General features: G+C 45.7%; 1 protein-coding gene across 5 annotated transcripts in view; it reads left to right on the top strand.

Annotated features, from left to right (window-relative positions):
• Nucleotides 1–19,777, top strand: part of LOC144136653 (uncharacterized) — a 42,553-nt gene extending 22,776 nt beyond the window's left edge. For 2 of the 5 annotated variants that reach the window (XM_077669169.1, XM_077669172.1), the window contains 4 exons: nucleotides 10,037–10,275; nucleotides 12,250–12,360; nucleotides 15,595–15,852; nucleotides 19,007–19,777. In XM_077669169.1, the coding sequence (XP_077525295.1) occupies nucleotides 10,037–10,275; nucleotides 12,250–12,360; nucleotides 15,595–15,822 (578 nt within the window). In that variant the 3' untranslated portion in view covers nucleotides 15,823–15,852; nucleotides 19,007–19,777. Of the gene's footprint in view, nucleotides 1–10,036; nucleotides 10,276–12,249; nucleotides 12,361–15,594; nucleotides 15,853–18,141; nucleotides 18,232–19,006 lie in introns of all 5 variants that reach the window. The other 3 variants (XM_077669173.1, XM_077669171.1, XR_013315651.1) reach the window with 2 other exon arrangements.
• Nucleotides 19,778–20,531: the final 754 nt, after the last annotated feature.

The raw sequence follows: 20,531 nt of genomic DNA, 5'->3' as shown, positions 1-20,531 counted from the left end.
TGGCTCGATCGGATCGATTCCGCAAAGCCGTTCTCAGATACATAGAAAGTAGCCATAAGGGCTGTGTGCTAGGTCTTAGGATGCGTACAGAGAGGAGCAAAATCCTTCGAAGCAAAAAAATAGCGAGAGCCTCTGGTGGTGTAATTTTGTTTTACTTGCTTTACAGCGCTTTTATCTAAGGCAAACAAGCTGGTTTTGTTATATAACGCAAAACCTTGACTAAGCGTATCTCTGTTTATTAACACAATTTGCAGTATATTTACTGTTTGTCAAATCCTCAAGCTCCCGCCCAATGATGTCATATCCACTGCTAAAAACTGCCACTGTATGGTGACACCGTCAGCGCCATGAATTTGTTTTTATGGACTAATTAAAATATTAAAATTGAGAGTATACGCAGTATGACCAATGCTAATAGCATTACTATAACTCATTCTATGCAACCAACAGGCAAAACAATGCACTGATCATGTGTTTCGGGGCCCCTTTAATGCTGCGAGTCTGAATGAAAAAATACTCATGTGGCACTACATTTTAAGGCTGGAACCAACAACAAGGTCACATTCCGCACAGACTGCATTAGTGTTGCATCAGTTGTCGTGTTTTGTTTGGTTTTTTCCAGCAATAAATTTTGTTGCCTAAGTTATGCGCTTCAGCTACGTGCACATGTTTTACTCGCAGTTGAATTGAAGTGCATGGAATGCTGGGAATTAATGTCCTAAACTTCCATTTTTGCCTCCGATGTAAGACCGGTGTGTCTGCACACCATCTGTATTTCTTAATGGGCACATCCGTGTATGTACTATGTAATGTACACATGCAGATAATATAGACAGCGAACTGATTTCATGACCACCCTGTAGTTGTATTACCTTTTGGGAAACTCGGTTCATCATTAGGGGTGTGCGAATATTCGAAATTTCGAATACGAATCGAATATGTTTCATGTTCGGTTCATATTCGTATTCGAGAAATGATGTTCGAAAATTCCCGAATACTCGGCAGCAATCGTATACCGCGCCGACTTTCGTAAATTTGATTGCTGCAAAAGCGCAATATCTGGGAAAATTATCTGAATATAGAATTTAAAGTGCTAGGAAAACAATATAAAGGCCCTGTTCTCTTTCTTCTCCATCGTTTATCGCGTGGACCGATCGCATTCCGATGCCGCTAGGCTTGACCTTTTGCGCAATTCCGCAAGTGGGCTTTCCCACATACCATACGTGCTGCGAACAAGATGGGGGACGACCCGCTTCTAACAATTGCAACGCGAAAGCGCGTTTATTTTTTGATCCTTCCGTAATAGGTTATCTTATTAATGCCCACACCCATGGCATTCGTTTTGTCACCTTAACTCTCTGAGCGTGACCGCCGCCATCTTGTTTTGGTGAACTACGCTGTGCGGGAAAGCCTACTTGCGGAATTTCGCGTGAGGCTCCCGAAGGGGCGAGTCGAGGTGTCATAACAGGGCAAGCGATACTGTAAAAATCCCGCCTATTTATTGCATGGTGCACTGTAACCCATGCACCTCTTAAGTGGGCGTAACGGCAGGCGCGACAACGTTCGGAGGGCCCCTGTCACTAGGTGGAAAAAATAACCTGGCCGCGTAGTTTTGGTTTCTGAGCTTCACCACTCGCCCGTGGCAATGGCAACTGTCGGCCCGCGCATTCGCCTGTAGTCCAATCTCGGCACCTTGCCGCTTTCAGACGCTGACTGACGCGTTGCTGGTCAATTTTTTTTTTCCTTTTCAGAAGCAGTTTCACCATTCCGACGTCAATGTGCGTTCCCATCTCGCTTACGTTCGCGATGTCTTCCAGCATGCCGAAATTCAGTGCTCGTCACGTAATTACAGGTGTTTGCACGATAGAGCCGCCTCATAAGACAATCGCATTTTTTGGTAGTTTTTTTTTTTCGGGGCCGCGGCGCGGGGCATTTTATAAATCGACCTTCGGATAACCCGGGCATTTCTGTCGGTTCTTTGAACTCCGAATTAATGAGGTTTTACTAGCTATCATGTTATTTTTGTTTCCAGTCTTGTCATGTTATGGATTTCATTTTGCCTGACCACATTGCAGGTTGGATACTGTTATGCTGTTCAATTAAGTAGTATACATTTCTGCGCACATCATAGTTTTTTTTTTATACAGTGCTCAGGCAGTCTAGTTTCATTTATTTCAGCTGCAAAGGCCGTACACTATTTTGAAAAAAATATGAGAAGCAATGTTTGCTTGTTTGTCTTTTCTGAATTTATTTTTTGTGCTGACCAGATATTCGATTCGATATTCGAAGCCGTTTTTTCTTCATATTCGTATTTGATTCGTATTCGAAAATTTCAATATTTGCGCACCCCTATTCATCATAAGTTATGTAAATACTTTTTATAACTGCCACACCTTATCAAGTGTTGTTCGCTGTTGTTCGTGACGTTTTTGGTAGCTTTTACAATTTTTACTCTGCGTTAACTTTCTAAACTTGTTCAATATCGCCTTTTGCCCAAGTAAACCGGGTTATTCGGAAGTCGGTAGCAGAAAAGGAATAGCATAATTTCTCGACTGCTAAAGTCCACCATCACCATAGTTACCACCACAAACATCATCATCAGTGTCTTCAGCTGCAGGACAAGGGACTCTCCCAGTAACCTCCAGTTGTTTCAATCCAGTCTAATCCAATCCGGTACGTTTTATTGGCTTCATAAGAGCAAAAAATTTACGAAACTGTGCTTGGACCCGTAGCCAGGGGCTAGCTCCTGCTTCACACAGGCTGTGGCAATGTTATTACATCAAATTTGCTGAACTTGTCATTGCATATTGCTCTTGGTCATTCATGATTATGTGTTCTTCCTCTCATTATCCACTCTGGCACCAGTTAGTTCTGAGGCCAGCTAAGGAACGAAGCGCCCAAGCTGTTTGCCTACCTCGAGAGCTCACCAGCATTCGATGCTCGCGCTTGCCAGAGCTATGCGTTCCAAGCTCGCTCTCACCAGCACAGGAGGCGCGGTGCCACGATGATGATGGTCGCTACATGGGCCTCTCCCTAGAGGGAACTCCGAACGATTACAACACAAAAGAGCACAAGAACTCAACGGGAGAGGACGCACAATGCAGTTATGTACAAGGCACGTGGTGGTCCTGTCCTGATGCATTCGGCAGAGCAAAAACGTCCGGGAAGTAGTCAAGAGTCGAAGGTCTGGTTGGGGCCACCGGCAGCACAGTCAGGTCTCGGGCGGACAACCAAGACTGAGGTGCGGAGGTCAAGCAATTTCCACAGGGCAGTAGGGCTGAGATCTAAGAAGCCTGGTGTGAGAGAATGCAAAGGCGAATGGTACTGCTCACATGGAAAGTGTCACGCTCGGAGGAGGTACTGGAAGAATCACTGTTGCTTGCTGGCGAAGGGTTTGGGTGGCAGATGTGCTTGGCAAACCAGCTGTAGGCATGCAGTCTGGCGCGAGAGTCCAGGGTGAAATGGGTGGGACTTAGCGGGACCGAGGGGTAAAACGCCAGTGATGAGAAGGAGAGCACGGGTGACACATTTGAAGTGTCTGGGCTTGCAACAGACTGGAGCGCGGCAGACTGCGCGAGACTGTGGCCGCTGGAGGCACGCTGGGTGCGGAAGGGTGTGGGCGAGTTGGCGCATACACAGACGCAGGAATGTGAGACAAGCTAGCACTGATGTCTTGACAGAGGTGTCTAAGAGCAGGGGAAGCGCATGGGGTTCCAGGGGCGAAGACACTTTGGATGTAGTGTTCACAGGGGAACGTGTGTGTGCCCAGGAATTCATAACACCGGTGGTCATGACAGGGAGCGGCACTGCGGAACCAGCGCTTGCAAGTGGGCACAGGACCTCAGCTGGCAAGGTGTCGCGAGAGGTCGATGTTTGCCGAAGGTTGGTCGACGGACGGTGTGCTGGTGGGCGTTGAGCCACTTGGGCCAGTGGAAGAAAGTTCATCTGCATGGGTTGTGGAGGCAGAAGCTGCAAAAGTGTCTGATGGGGCTTTGGAGGGCGGTACATTGCAGTAAGATGAGACCACCCCTCGCAGCTGGTCGTACAGGCAATCAACTGGTGCTGCACCGTGAAGCCAGTCCAGGCAAGCGTAGCATTGGCCCTGGGAGGTCACATAGTGAATGAAGAAACGAGCTTCGACCTGCACGAGCCAAGAGACGCAGGACTCAGGATGGAAGGTTGGAAGAAGATCAACGCCCGCGTGCACTGTAGTCTTAATTGCGTGAGCATCATGATTGGCAGGTGTCGGGCTTGAGTCAGTACCGGGAAGGCCTTGAGGCGACGAGCACTGGTGCTGTTGCGTCCGAAACGGCTCCAAAGGCACGGTGTCAGGGAATGGAGGTGAGGGGAACACCTGCGTGACGCCGTAAAAGCGGAGTACGCACCTTTGAGAGCGTGGTAGTTGAGTGCCACAGCTGGTAGAAGTACAAGGCGAGGGAAAACGCTGGGCGGTAAGGAGTCACAGATCAGGAGAGCCTGCGCTGCCTGTGATGCAACGCCACCGATGTAGAAGGTCGCTTCCGCCTGGTAGAACCAGACGCCTGGTTGGGGTTCATAGAAAAGCGGAATAATTACCATGTACTGGCGAGTTCCACCATTCGGATCCAGTGCCATGGCATGGTGTACGTGGCAGAAGGTCGGGCAGCGAAGGACAAGAATTCAGAAGCAGGCTGCGCTGTTTCAATTGCGGGTGCTTTGGTGCGGTCTGTGGTCACCAGAAATGTAGGCGCGGTGGCGGCCACATTTATTTCACTGGACGACGGACACCGGTGCGGCAAGGCCTGGCCACCTGAGGAACAAAGCATCCTAGCTGTTTTCCAAGCCCGAGAGCTCACCAGCGTTCGATGCTCGCGCTTGCCAGCGCAGGAGGCGCGGTGCCGCAATGATGATGGTTGCTACAATGTCTTACCCGTGTTCACTTCTTTCTTTTTCATATTTTTGCCTAAGTAAAATATTTTCGACTGACTTCTGCAATCTAATCCACGCTTCTTTCTTTCCAATTCTTAATGTAAACCTGTTGGCTTTCTTTCCATGTCTCATTGCACTGTTAATTTTTTCGCTAAGTGCTTTTGTTTGGTTTTTTGTTTGCTTTGTAGCCGTTAGGATTCCTGCAGTCCACACTTAGTGCGCATACTTTACAAGAGTCAACATTTTATTGAAAATCACATTTGGTGCATAGCTCACGAGTGCGTGCTGAGAAAATCGCGCACAGGTGCTCATTTCCCAGATACTTTATTGACACAGTAAAAAATGCACATCAATGTTCCCAACGTAATTTACTGCCCTGCACCCAGTAACTGGCGATCTAGCAAAGGGGGCATTTTCTGTGACCCCTCTTCAAAATTATTTTTAGTCAGAGAGGGCTTTTTCTTTAACTGCTTTGTTGCTACTAGGAGTACAGTCAAGCCCAGTTATAACAAACAGCATGATTTATCGGCATTTGTTTGATGCGTGAACTAGTTCGTTATAACCAAAGCTGCTTATAACGAACTTCATTGCCATTGCCTCACATCATTGTTCCCAACGTAATTTACTGCCCTGCACACAGTAACTGGCGATCTAGCAAAGGGGGCATTTTCTGTGACCCCTCTTCAAAATTATTTTTAGTCAGAGAGGGCTTTTTCTTTAACTGTTTTGTTGCTACTAGGAGTACAATCAAGCCCAGTTATAACAAACAGCATGATTTATCGGCATTTGTTTGATGCGTGAATTAGTTCGTTATAACCAAAGCTGCTTATAACGAACTTCATTACCATTGCCATTGCCTAAGGCCTTCTTGAAGGCTGGCAGTAATTCTGAAATAAATAAATAAATATAATGCAAGATTGAACATCTGAGTGAAAACAGCGGCTTGCAGACGCAACAGCCAGCAGCATTCTGTTATTCTCTTGCTTTCTCTTTAATAGCTCACTTGTTTTTTTTAAATATTACTGAGCATGTTCCTGGCAATCTTGAAGTGCACTGCGACATCGGATTTCTTCGCACTGTGCTCGACGTGCTGAATAATTTTAACTTTTTTGGAAAGCGGCAGGACTTGCCACTGCTTTGTCTTCATCTTGACCACATGACATATTTGCAGGGTGAATGCAGAAAGCAGCAGGTGTGGAATTGGTAGCAGTGTATGAACAGCCAGAATCGTGGGAGCCGCAGTAAAGCTAGAGCGTGCAATACGTAGAAAGCATGGAGAAGAAAAAGAAAAGATGGTTACGAGTGTGTAACGTGTACGTTCAAGCATTAGCTTTGGTGTAAAAGTGAATCATTTTTCAGTAACACGCTGTACCACAACTGGTCCCACAGCGTGTTGGCGCACTGCCAAGTTCTCCAAGTGAGCCATCGCAGCCGCAACACTTGGCAGGACATAGAACACTCTATACTGCTACAGCGGCGGCAACAACTTGGCTGACTGCCTAGGTTGCCGGCGGAGCCGTGTGTGCCTTGCGCACACCACTGTTCATGCATTAGCATTAGAACCCCTATGATGGGAAAAACTGTCCGGTGTCGTTCTCTGAAGCCTCCAAGAAAGCACGAGCAGGGAAAAAAAAACCTTAACCTCGAGCGGGATTCGAACCCATGGCAGCGCAAACAGATCAGCTCTGCTTGTCGCTACTTAAGTCCACTTGGCCATCACCCGAACCTTTCGCCCTGTGTGTTAAACTGCCAGCCTACCACGCTGTGCTTTGGATACTGTCATCTTCATCAACTTTCATCCGTGCTTCTTGCGCCGTGCTTTGGATTCTATGTCATCAACTTTCATCCGCTTCCAAAAGCTATGCAGGCAGCCACAGACATGTTGAACAAGTATAGTCATGGACAAAAGTTTGCGATTGATGCTGATTCGTGGAAAAAAGTTATGCGGCGCAGTTAGGCACAGCAGGTGACTGAAATGCATAGAAACGCGAGGAGACATGCGTGCTCCATTTGATGAAAAAGTTCCATCTGACTGGCTACCTGGGCAACGCAGAAATAAAATTTTTTCCGCGAGTCCACGTCCCGCAAGCTTTTGTCATGACTGTACATGCTTAAGTGCATGCAGCTTACGGGGCTCATCGGATAAATCGGAAATAATAAGAATCCAAAGAACAATGACCAAGAGGTATATCAACAAAGACTGAAGCATCGAAGTACGCATCGAGGGTAAACTAGTGTGAGAGGTGCAGATGGTCAAAATACTCGGATTGTGAATTCAATACATTAGGAAATATATCGCGCTATCAAAGAACTGACCAACACAACGGCACAAGTAAAAAGAATGATCAGTAGAATATCTAACAGATAAAGAGGGATGAAGGAAGAAGACAAAAAAAATAGTACAGGCCCTCATCTTAATCAAAACAACATACAGTGCACCCTATCTGAACTTAAGCACACAGGGGAACCAACTGGAGGTGTTGTTAAGGAAAGCCTACAAGTGTGCACTAAGATTAACTCAGTACACATCAACGGACAAGGTACCTAAATTAGTCATTAGCAATGCGGCTAGATTACATGTTGAGGCACACTTAGCCACTCAAAGACAAAGGCTCAGACTAACACTGACGGGCAGACATCTACTGAGCAATCTTGGCTACCTGGACGCTGCTGTGGAAGAAGAAATGACATAAGACATCCGTAGGGACATAGACTAGCTCACACTCTCACCAATACCCAAAAACATGCATCCAGAAATATGCAGAGATAGACGTCAAGTCAGATCCAAGGCATAAGGAAACCCTCGTGAAGACATCAGACATGCTGTACAAAGATGCAGCAATATATCAAGATTACGCGAGAGAAGTTGGTAGCATAGTAGACAGCATAGGTAGACAAATCTACATTTCATCAGTCAGAGCCAATAGCAGTCTCAAGGCAGAGGAGACAGCAAATGCACTAGCCATAACCTCGAAAACGGAAAACTTTATGAAGCAAATTGTGACTGACTCGCTTCAAGCATGTAGAAGATACAGCAAGGGCAGAATCTCAACTGTCATATTTCAGATCCTAAAGAACAGTGGGAAGAGCCTTGGGAGAGTCACACTGATGTGGACACCAGGACACGAGTCGCTTCAAGAAAACCAGGAAGCAAACGACAATGTGTGAGCCCGCGCCATCGGAGCAGGCCAAGTCAGGGACGAAAGGTTGCAAACAGTTCCTGTACAGTGTAGCACAATCCTCGAACACTACAGAGAGGCTAAACTACCTTACCTGCCGCCGCACAAGAAACTTACCAAGGAACAGTCGGTAACATGGAGACAGTTGCAGACCAATATACCTACTCACAACTCAGTCTGGCTTACAAAATCCACCCAACTGTTGATAGTAATAAATGACCACTATGCAAGGACTACCTCTCGCTATTCCACACAGCATGTTCATGCCCCAACACAAGTGCAGCCCCGAATAATCATAACCCTGCTCCTCAACAGTGAGAGGCCACGCTGACTAGCACGAACCTTGAAGACCAGCTCCGGCTGATTGATAGGGCGGAGGGACAGACAGCACAAGCCGCTGGGCCCTGGACTGAAGGCCGCACCCATCGGGAAACAACAACCTTTTATTTTCTCAGTATTGTTTCTCGCACTCACTGACTCGTAACGCAAGGGCATATGGGTGCTTGGACCTCCTCCCCCCTCCCCCCCAATAAAAAAAAAAGGATGCAAGGAAATGTCATTTGATGAGCATGAAATAAGTCACATGGAACGGGGTGAGATTTGAATGACTACAGCAGGGTAACAAGGAACTTGAATTGTCATCGGTGTGAATGCATTCAGTTCGTCGGGGCAAAGCACTTGCAGAATCAACGCCTGCATGCTAACTCATTCCCCTCCATCAATTGCATTGATTGCTCTTTTTTTTTTTTTTGAGGAACGGGCCAAGAGCAGTGCTCTGAAAGCTGGAGCACGCGGCTCCGGAGACATCGCATTGGTTTTGCAAGCCACTTTTCCCTTCTCCCGTGTTGCCCGACACCACTTCTGTGCGGTTCCTCCTCTTTCTTAAATTGTGATAGCCCCATAGCTGCTGGCGCATAGTAGGTCACAAGGAAGGGGTGAACTGACAAATAGAAGGAGGACGAATGCAGGTCGGGGCAATGGTGCAGAGTCCAAAGAGGCCCCCCTTGCACCATTTGGCCCTCCGGTGAGGCATGACCACTCATAGCTCTCAGGAGCCAGAGCCTTTGACGTGGCCTGCGCATCTTCGCGCATAGGTTCAGATTGATTGAACGCGTTTAAGAGTTCAATATATACAATGTGTAGTTCATTGTAGAAGCTATATTTCAATAATGAAATGATAATCAGCTTTGGCTGTTCGATATAAACCATAATTCGTTCTACCTGGGTTTGTTATAATCAGATTTGACTGTATGGGCGGTTTGGCAAAAGGCCATAAAATTTAGAAACTGTGACATAAGACCATACTTTTTCTGTTCTTGCCGACTGTTATGTCAGCAATAGTATTTATTATATTATGGCTGTAGCAGTTTATGCTAGTTTGGTTGCACCAGCTGTCTTTACGGCCAGAGCGGATGGGAAGTCCATATCACCTGTGACAATGCCAGATCCCAGGCATAAATTTTCTGAGTTGCTGTAGCAGTCAGTGAGAGGTCCAAATTTTTCTTGCTGCAAATGCACTGCAAGAGTTGGCGCAGAGAGTTTTACCATGAGTGCGGCAGTTTGCGTCGCCAGCCTTATACCGGTGATGAAAAACCTGTTGTTTTTGGCTAGGCGTTGCCACATACAAATAATATTATAGCATCCCAAAAGAATTGAAAATAAATTGCTTCAGCCCATGTCAAACATTGCCACATACGTTGAGCACTTCCAATTCATTATGGCCACAAACATGGCAAGTACCTCAACCATGGCAGTGTTAAACAAAACCCACTCCCACATGCAGCCACTGTGTAAAGTTTGGGAATGAACTGGCCAGCGGTTTAGATGGTCGAAGCATTATCACCGTTATTAGTGATGGCACTATGGCCTAGCTAACCTCATCAAACCAGACCACCAAGTAAGAAATGTGAAAATTTTAAATTTGTGTTCTTGTTGTCCAAATCTCACAGGACTGGCACTACCACCATGTGGATCTGCCACTGTGTTCCTGCTATATTCCTACGACTCGGATTTCCACTTTGAAGCAGTGAAGGCACTGCAACAATTTCTTTCCAAAGTCCCTGGCCTGCGCGTAATCATCGATGTGGCTGAAGCAAATGAAATGGGAGCTCCGCACCACTGGCTGCCTACTCAGATGCGTCACGCTGACCACATTCTTCTCGTTATATCAGCTGGCGTCTATGACAAGGTATGTGCGTGCAAACGCTTTGAATTGATGTTTTATAATGGCAGTATTGTTTCTTATTTATTCATATCATATTGTATTTATATTGTGTATGTTTATTATTCCATGAGATTTTTGGTTTGCATATATCTTACCTTTGTGTTTTGGGTTTGGAATTTCGTGCAGTGACTGTGTGCATTTATGAAGCTTGTATTTTGTTAGTGATGTGCCAATATTTAATTTTTTTAATATGAATTGAATACGAATATGAAGAAAAAATTGCTTCAAATTTCGAATCCAATATCAAGTATCTGCTCAGTCTGGAAAAAAAAATTCATAAAAAGTCAGCAAATGTTTTTTTTTTCCTAAATATTTTCTTCCTTTCCAGTCAAAATAAAAAAAAATGTAGGGCATATTATACTCTCGTGTAAAACTAATAACACAGTGATGCTGTTCAAGTTTGGTTCGACTAAGTTAGCTGTGATTATACTCGTCATTTCCGTCTGTTGTTGTCTATAGTACCCCCCCCCCCCCCAAGATCAACGAACACTCAAGTCATCAGTACATACAAGTGTTTATTTCAGTACCACCATTCATTTGTCGTCCTGGTCATCTGCACTGTTACGCAACACCCCCGAGGGCATCTGCGTTTTTTGTATTAGTTGTAGTCCGCTCCGACAGGGGGCGTCAGGCGTCCGTAGGTGACCTCATTACTGCGAACACAGCCACCGCTGCGCTTGTCGAACATACCGCTGCACACGGCTAATGGAACAACCTCTGGCTTAAACAGCATCGCTGTTAAAATCTAGACTGGCTCAGCATCATATGAAAGAAAACCTGACATGCACAGAAATGTATGCATTTGATTAGGCAGCTTAACAGTATGCAACCTACACTGTGGTCACGTAAAACGAGTAACAAAACGAAATCCATGAAAGACACAGGACTGGCAACTAAAAATAACATGGTGAGAAGTAAAGCCTCATTAATTTGGATTTCAAGGGACTGGAAAAAATAACCCACTTATCCAAACATCATTATTAAATGCTCTCACACTGTGAAAATAAAAAATCTGCCGAAAATGCGGTGAAGCATTGTGAGGATGCTTCATCACACAAACAGATTTTAAGAGACAGGAAGAGAGCAGAGTGGGTGAGAGAACAAACGCGGATTAATGACATCCTAGCCGAAATCAAGCAGAAATGGGCATGGGCAGGACATGTGATGCGAAGGAAAGGTAACCGATGGTCAGTAAGGGCAACATACCAGATTTCAATACAAGGCAGCTAGCTGTATGATTGGTGGCGGCAGATGATCAGGTGAACAGACGAGATTAGGAAATTTGCAGGTATAAGGTGTCCGCAGCTGTCTTAGGGCGGGGTTAATTGGAGAGACATCGGAGCGGCCTTTGTTCTGCTGTGGGTATAGTTAGGCTGATGATGATGTGTGGGGAGTAACGCCACAAAACAGCATGAGGGCTGTGAGGGACACCATAGAGAAAGGTTTCTGGATTGATTTCAACTACTTGGGGTCTTTAATGTGAACTGATATTGCACAGCACACAGGCATTTCTGCATTTTGCCTGCATCAAAATACAGCTGCCATATATGGGATTTGATCCTGCAACGTTGGGCTTAGCAGCCAAAGCCAATGGCACTAAGCCACTATAGTGGGTCGCAGGCAGTCATATTGAGAGATGCATCATTTGACAATGCAATGCTTTATGCTAACAGATGCATGGTTAAATTTAACTTGGCAGCATCAAGATATTTGCATGTTCACTTGATTACAGATGATACCACCGTTGTGCAGCTGGTCTGTCAGCAATGAATTTCAGTTATGTTAACTTTGTGTCATTCAGAGCAATCAGCTAAAGCCAGAGTTTATTGAAGAGAATATTACCCGAACTCATGTCTCTGGTGGAGCTGGTAAAGTAGCAGAGTCACTTGATGCATGCAATTGGTTTCACTCGGTGATCTTGGTAATTTCTTGCTACAGGTGGAGAAACACCGGAAGCCTACCCGCGAGCATCACCCATGGGGTGATCTTGTCACACCTGCTGTCTTCGACATTGTGCGTCTCGATGAGCTTCAGAAGAAACTAGTCAAGGTGGGATGTTGTGGATTGGTGTCCGGGTCGTTTTAGTGCAGCATAGAGCTGCCGCAGAACTGTCCAGCTGCCATTATATTTTGGGCAGTATTTGCATCTTGTAAAACGGAAAGTTGAGCTAGTTGATACTGGTTCTGCATGGTTCGAGTACAAACAGATGACCGAGAAAGGAGGATAACACAAGCAGCCCTACTACTGACAACTGAAAACTTTATAGCAGGAACTCATGCATTTACACGAAAGAAACGAGATAAAAAGATGTTAACAGAGCCCCCCTCCCAATGCTGTGTGTGATAGAAGACCTCGACTGTCTGTCAATAACAACTAAAATAACGTGCCAAGAAATGCCTTTTCACTGGCTTGCAGTGACAAGGAAGGCTTTGCCACACATGTTTCTTCGTTTTTGCTGATCAGCTATGCTTTAATTAATTCACGACACACCTGATTGTGATGCCTGAAGATGACGATGGATCAAGCAATGGTGAACAACGCTTGCAATCCTTGCAATGCTATGAGAGATTTGATGAAGGTGTTTTCTTGAGTGATCTGAAGCACTCTCTTCGGTTTACATTGAGGCACCTTTTAGTCTGTCCAAGGTAGTTTTTGCCACAAGAGAACGGTACCTCGCAGACGACCGTTGCATCCAAGCATTCAGAATTTTCCGCATTTGTCTTATTAGCTCAAGTTAGAATGTGCTGTAGCATTTAGTTTTCAAGTAGAATTTGCGCCTTCCATTGGGCTATTGAAGGAAAGACTAGGGCAACACTAATGACTGCCTCACTGGAGTAGATGCTTGCGGTAAAACTAACTGCGCAGCTCTTTAAGAACTCAGAATTGCCATGGATGAAATTTATAACATGGCAGCAGGCACTTAACACCCATTAGATGAGCAGCAAGCCTGTTCGCTTGTCTCCTGCCTTCACTCTGTTCTTTATGACCGCAAAACTTGAAGTGCACAAGCAAAAATGTCACCGTAGTCCGTATTCAGCATTCGCTTTAGAAATAAAACGGCATATGATCAGTGTGCTGAAGGCGCGGCAATACTAGGCTGATTTCAGTTGGAAGACTATCGGCAAGTGCATTTCCTGCATTGTTATTGCCCTTGTCACACTATGCCAATGCCGGCAGCGTGCCGATGGTCAACCTGAGGCAATGTCAGCGGCATTTCACTAGAGATCAGAGCAGTCGGCGCCAGTCAGCCAGCACAATGCCTCAATATCCGCGCCAACTAATAGCCATCGCCATCTCTACTTTGCCCCGCCCACAGGTGCACTGCACGACTGCATCAGTTCCTGTGGTATTTTTTCGATGTCTACTGCCCGCTTTTACCTGCTGCTTTTTTAGTAATTACCTCATATGTTCGCTAACTCAGTGCTTCAAGATAATATTACACAATTCCGCATGGCTGAATGTGCACAATATTCCTCTAGGAATGCACTGATGGTGATGATGGTACTCCAACACTACTGTTGTTTACATAGCTGCGTGAGCAAATATTGCTCATCTGCATGGCATAAAATGGAAGCTGTGCACTCCTTATGTTAACATGCTTTTTCCTTCTGGCACTGGTTATAGCCTTACTTGTTTTGCGCCGTGCAATAAACCTGCAAGCGGCGCCGATGTATGCAAATGCATATCTGGGAAACGCTTGATAGCCAGGTTGTTGACACCGTGGAACTCCTCGCTAATTGTACCTACTTTCTCCGATACGACCAGTGCTTGATTTTAAATCTGTTTATGCAGAAGTGTGTTTGGTGACTGTTTCTATTACTTAAAGCAGCCTAATTTCCTAACTGCAAGTGACGCCAACAACAGTTGCCAACCACTTGCAGCTGTTTCAGTATTGCTCACCAGACTGGTTTACGTGGGTGCTTCCCGCTAATTTTATGCGTGTCCAGAGATGTAAGCAATCATTGACTTCAGGTCGCTGTCGTCAGAACTGCACCAGATGGCCATTTGCATTCACTAAAACTTGTGAATTCACTCTCTGCAATTGTCAAATCATACTCACGAATCCTGTGGGGGCTGCCGCGGTGGCTCAGTGGTTATGGCGCTCGGCTGCTGAACCGAAAGACACGGGTTCGATCCCGGCTGCGGCGGTCGAGTTTCGGTGGAGGCGAAATTCTAGAAGCCTGCATACTGTGCGAGGTCAGTGCACGTTAAAGAACCCCAGGTGGTTGAAATTTCCGGAGCCCTTCACTGCGGCGTCTCTAATAGCCTGAGTCTCTTTGTGACGTTAAACCCCCCATAAACCCACGAATCCTGTGGACTCACTAGGTCTGCTTGTCACGGAAGAGAGCTGGCATCGATTTCAGGTCACTTTTGCCGGAACTGCACTGGATCGCCATTTGCATTTACTAAAACTTGCTCTCCACAGTCGCAGAAATCGCCCTCGCAAATTGTGCGGACTTGCTAGGTCTACTCATTGTGGAGGGGGGCCAGCATCGACTATTTCGAAGTGTGAAAATAGGAAATGCTTTTCACAAGCATGCATATATTTCGAGGCGGAGGTGGAGACACCTGCTTCTTGCTATGCTACTGCTCTCTTGGTTTTCCTCACCACCTCCAAGTCAAGGAACCAACAAGACTCTCTCGGTCATACCTCTGTAGCCGGAATGGCATGCTGGCATGTAACAAATGCTTGACGTAGTCCCACGCACACAAATTGCATTACCTGAATGCACCGAAGCACAGTAAAAATCGAATTTCACCGTCAAATTAGCAGCATATGGGCTTCCTTGTTGGTCGCTACAACACCCAGTTCCTCGGATGGTGCACTTTTGCAGACTGTGGCACCATAGCGCAGCAACCGTGAGCAGCATAAAAAGCTCACCTATAGCTTTAAGAATTTTTGTGATCGGAAAGCATCGAAGGACCCTGCTGTTAGCTAATTTTTGTTCGATGGGGCAGTGAAGGCACATGCACTGATAGCATGTCAAATTCAAGCTTTCCCTGCTGAACTGTACAGTATACAGGTGGTTTCAGAAGGCATTAGGTGCAGTTAAGAGTGTCTGCACATCCTTGAGGAGATTAGTTAAACATCACTTGTTATAAAGATCAGTCATTCAGTTTTCTTTTTGCCCACTAGATGTCAGTGCAACTTTTAACTGGCTTCAAACCACTGCGACACAGCAGTTGTAGTTTCCATGCAGCTTCAGTATTTTCCTGCCATGTAGCTACAACTAAGAGTCACTTGTTCATTGCACAATATGTGGCTTGGTACCGCCCCCACAGGTGGTGATGTATGGGACTTCCGAGGCAAGGGTGCCAACACCTCTTCTCACTCGGGGAGTGACCTTCAAGCTTCCCAAGCACACAAGCCGACTCCTGCACCACCTGTTTGGGCAGCAGTGCCACTCAGCCTTGCATTGCAAAGTGCGGCACCCACAGTGGCCTGTCCCTGGCAGCGAACAGGCCTTCCGGAAGGCGCTGGAGAGGCTTGAGCTTGAAAGCACCATCTAAGTGTGCTGCTTTTTTTTTTGCCCTCTTGAGGCAAGCAGACATATTTTTCTTCAGAACAGCTGGCATAGTTTTGTTAACGACTGTGCCTTTAGTAAACTCGGGCCACCGCGGTGGCTCAGTGGTTATGGAGCACGGCTGCTGACCCGAAAGACGCGGGTTTGATCCTTGCCATGGCGGTCAAATTTCGTTGGAGGCGAAATTCTAGAGGCCCGTGTACTGTGCGATGTCAGTGCACGTTAAAGAACCCCAGGTGGTCGAAATTTCCGGAGCCCTTCACTATGGCGTCCCTCATAGCCTGAGTCTCTTTGGGATGTTAAACACCCATAAACCTAAACCTAAACCTTTAGTAAACTCATAATTGTGAGAAGCATGTTTTGAAGGCCCATTGCAGTGGCTCAGTGACCGTGGTGTTCGGTTGCTGAGCCCCAGGTTAAAGGATAAATGCCAGCTGCCATGGCTGCACTTTGATGGACGTGAAATGCAAGAATGCACTTGTGCTGTGCAGTATCAGTGCATGTTAAAGAACCCTAGGTGGTAGACATTAATTCAGAGCCCTCCAGACTAGGCAGTGAGGCTTGAAGTCTCTCTGTTCCTGATACTGTCCTGATGATTTCGGTAAATAAACCTGCGAGCAGCAGCATTGAACCAGCTGCTAATAAAGCAAACCCTCGGAGAACTTTCTGTGCCCATAGATTTTTGAAGCCATTGGGCTAAATTGGCAGGTTTAGCAGTGGTGATAGACACACCCTCTCAGCTTAATTCGCTGGTTTTGCTGCATTGCATGGGAGAAAACTACGTAACAGGACACTTCAAGAGTAGTCAGCAAATGCACACCTGCTGTGTGTTTTTAGATCTTTATTCAGTGCTATTTTCTTTTTTTTTTTTTTTTCAAATCGTAACAGTTTTAACACAGCTTGCACCAAAGACAAAATGATTTCCTTCAGGCAGTGTGGAAAACCATCATCGGTGAACCTGCTGTTCTGTTGTTCATAAAGTGTATGCTGTGGGTGAGGGCAATGCACTGCCATCATGCATTGCTCATCCACAGCTTTCAAAGCGCTGAGCACATCAGTGGCCTAGTCATTTGGGCACACGCCTCACCCGCGGGAGGTGCGGAATTCGATCCCCAGTGCCGCGAGGTACCCCACCTGTGATAAAGTAGATACAAGCTTTCTCCTAGCCTGGTTCTTGGCTTCTTTGGCATGAAATGTTTGGGACATGGGTCTTTGAACCCACCTTGAGTATCTGAAAAAAAGCTTGTCTCATGGTGCTCTTTGGACACATATGCCATTGCACCATAAAAATTCATCATCATCATCATCATCATCTTTCCAAGTGCAAGCCTTGTATTGCCGCAACGAACCAATTTTCGGTTTGCTTCCCAGCGTAGTTAGCACTCACTTTAAGAACCATGAAAAGTGGATTCACCAATGCAGAGGTTCGTTCTACTTTCTGTGAAATGGGTCTTTGACACCCATTTCACATGCAAACTGAATACTAGCATTCATTTGCTTTTGGAGCTATCAAGGTGTGATTGCCTCTTATGTGCAGTGCACTTGTCAGTGTGATGCACATCGACTACAACATTGATGACAGCAGTTCATTTGCGGGTGAAAAGTTATGGCATTCAAAACAAGGTTTGCTACATGTATTGCACCTTTCAAGCGGCCTGCTTTCCAGGAGAATAAAGGTACAGATGCAGCGTAAGAGACTTATACTGCTGAGGCCCATTGCAACTGTGCTTGACCAAATGTACTTAAAAATGTTAAATATGTTATGTTCTGTTGTGTTGGGTTGGGTTGGGTTTCACATCCTGCAGTTGCACATAAGCTTAAGAAACGCCTTGATGGAGGGCTGCGGATTGATCTAGACCATGTGGCGTTGCAAGCACCATCTTTTTGATGATTACATTATGTAGGGATAAACATCCCAGAGCTTCTTATGGGCTGTGAGAGACGCAGTAGTGGAGGGCTCCGGATGAATTTAGACCACCTGAGGTTCTTATAATGTGCACTGACATCATGCAACACGCTGGCATCTTTTCCATTTTGGCTCGATTGAAATGCGGCCCGATGGCCTAGATTCGATCCAGTGTCCTTCGGCCAAGCAGCCGATCTTTCTGTTAATGTTTGTGAATGCGAGTATATAGGATATGGTTAAACTGTTTGTTAAAGGGTTAGGTAGACCAAATTCTTAGGTTCTCTTTTTCTATTTCCGATAATAGTAGGCAGGACCTCAGGAACAAGGGAACTGCAGAAGACATGCCACAGTGTGACTTAATTAATGCATAACAGCACTTCTTTATGATTCAATTTTCAGCTTCGGTTTCCACAGGCTGTGACATAGAAAGATGGCACACGGAACCACCATAACTACGTGCTCTCTGAGAACACACTTTTGTCATCTGCTGTGAGTGTACATTACATCTGGAGGCTCTCTGTGCTGTATTCTGAAATTGAAACCTCGGGCAAAAAGCAATGGCATTAAAACTTATTTAAGGCACACTGGATTATGTTTTTTAGTTCTGTCATTCCCGAGACCCTGCGCACCATCATCAGGAATTGAAACGAAACCTAAAGTTTTGATGTCTGTACTAAGGTTTTGGTTAAGCTGAGTGTTTTAGCCATGGAGTGCATCTGCCGAAACTGATAGGGTTGTGGCAGGGCTGGCACAATACGGCTAACTATCATTCCACAGAGCCACATGGCCTCTGGCAACCAACTGCAGGCGTTTCGTACTTACGCATACTCTCAGTGCCAGTATAAAATAGTTTTTTTTTTCTTGCATAGCACATAAAATTTTTGATAGCATGCGTAGAAAAGCATGTCTAAAATCTCCAGTCTGAAGCAGTATTGCTAGGACAAACGATGTTAGTTACAACAGGATCCTGTAGGCTTGCATTGTTGACACACGCTCTTCTGTTGTGGAGGATGATTTTTCTTCTCGGTATAATTTTATGCCTCACCTATGCCCAAAGAACGAGTCTAAAAAAGTTCCTTTATGGAAATGCATGAAAGTGAGTGAGGTGCCTTCATTTGTTTTTGTGGGTAGGATATTGTAAGCATGATGTTTTAATCATTCAGAGATGCTAATATCATAAACTAAACAGATGGATCATTGGCATCATGTAAAGGCAGCTTGTTGGTTTTTTGAGACGTCATCTCTTTTGTTTTCTTCCTTTCAGAGTAACTTGTCAAGAAACGCCCACCTGCTCAATGCTTTTGCCCACCAAATGGTACCAGCCGCAGGTATCGGCAATATCGAGCCAGGTACAGCCGTTGAACGAAGCGGGCCTTTTGCTTGGCAACATATGGTCAACTTTACGGAGACCCTTCTCCTGCAGAAATGGATTCCACTTGCTTGCAAAGCATACGTTACATTTCCTGCCATTGCAGTACTTTGCCCGTCCTGTGTTTTGTGTGTCTTTTTCTCGTCCTCGTTCCGTTGCACTGTGTCAGTCTGTGTCATAGAAAATATGAACCAACTAGCCTGCACCAGAATCCTCTTAGGCAGTACTTCTGGTCCGGACATCAAAAAGACACGAGTCCTCAAAGTTGAAAGATTAGAGCAAACTGTGTTGTCACGAGTTCAGCAAAGGCAACCAGAAAATGGAGGACCTACACTTCCTGGAATCTCTTGCGCTCTGGCGACATAATACATATGCACAAAAATTATGGTGGGGCAAGAAAAAAGATTGAAAAATAAAATGTCCCAGCCTGTGTCACTAAATATAACAGGCTTAATACATATACATAGCTCGCAAGTCAGCTTTTTTTTTTTGTTATTGGAAGAACAGCGGGTGCTGGCTGAAATGCATGTTTTTACAGACCTCACAGTGGCCTTGTACCATGGAAACATCCATGTGCTCATACAGAATACTTGTTTTGTGTGTTTTTATATTTTTGTATGACGTGCCATGAATGTGGAACAAAGATAATAAATTTTTCAACCAGTAGCTGTAGCATGTTATCATCAATGGGCGCCTTTAGATCTTCACATACAAGTGCAAGATACCATACCAGCTCAGGGGGGGGTATATTTATTAGACTCTTCTTTTGCTCTAACAAAGTCTAACTTTTTGTTGGAACACATCCTTGCTCACTGCATCCACAAGTGTCTGCCAGTGCAAAATAGCCTGGTCGCGTAGTTTCGGTTTCTGTGCTTTGACATCAGTATAGGCCTTGTGCACTGGGGTAAAGGCGTTGCTGATCCAGAACAAGTGCACCACCTCGCGTGTGGCGCGCCTGAAAAGCCCTTGTGCGCTTCTTGGTGTGAGGTGGCGGAAGGAGCCATAAAATGTCTGCTTCTTGAAAGTGTCAGTGCATTAGAACCGAGCTGCTTTCGACCGCTTTTGTGCCTTGTGCCATGCACATGCATACACTGTGTGTTTTACAAAATAAACTAAATAAAAGCAAAGCAAAGAATGCCACTACCCATTCTTGACCGAGCAATCTTTTCGTGCACCGGAATCTTGGGCGTGTCCCAGCCTTCATGTGTGAGCGCTTCTGCTCTTAAGTGCTCCATTTTAGTAGTTTGGCTTGATACCTGGGCAATATGCCACTTCTAATGGAAGGAAATAAACACACACTCCTGCACCTGGCTTTGCTTCGAGTAGCAGTGCGCCGATGACAGGCTAGACTTCCCCTCAGAAGCGACTGGAAGGCATTCCACGGGGTGGGCAGACCACACTCTCTATCAGAAACACTGGT

The sequence above is a fragment of the Amblyomma americanum genome, chromosome 6 (assembly GCF_052857255.1).
Source record: "Amblyomma americanum isolate KBUSLIRL-KWMA chromosome 6, ASM5285725v1, whole genome shotgun sequence".
NCBI lineage: Eukaryota > Metazoa > Arthropoda > Arachnida > Ixodida > Ixodidae > Amblyomma > Amblyomma americanum.
The sequence above is the reverse complement of the archived record's forward strand: the minus strand, read 5'-3'. Positions and strand labels throughout refer to the sequence as shown.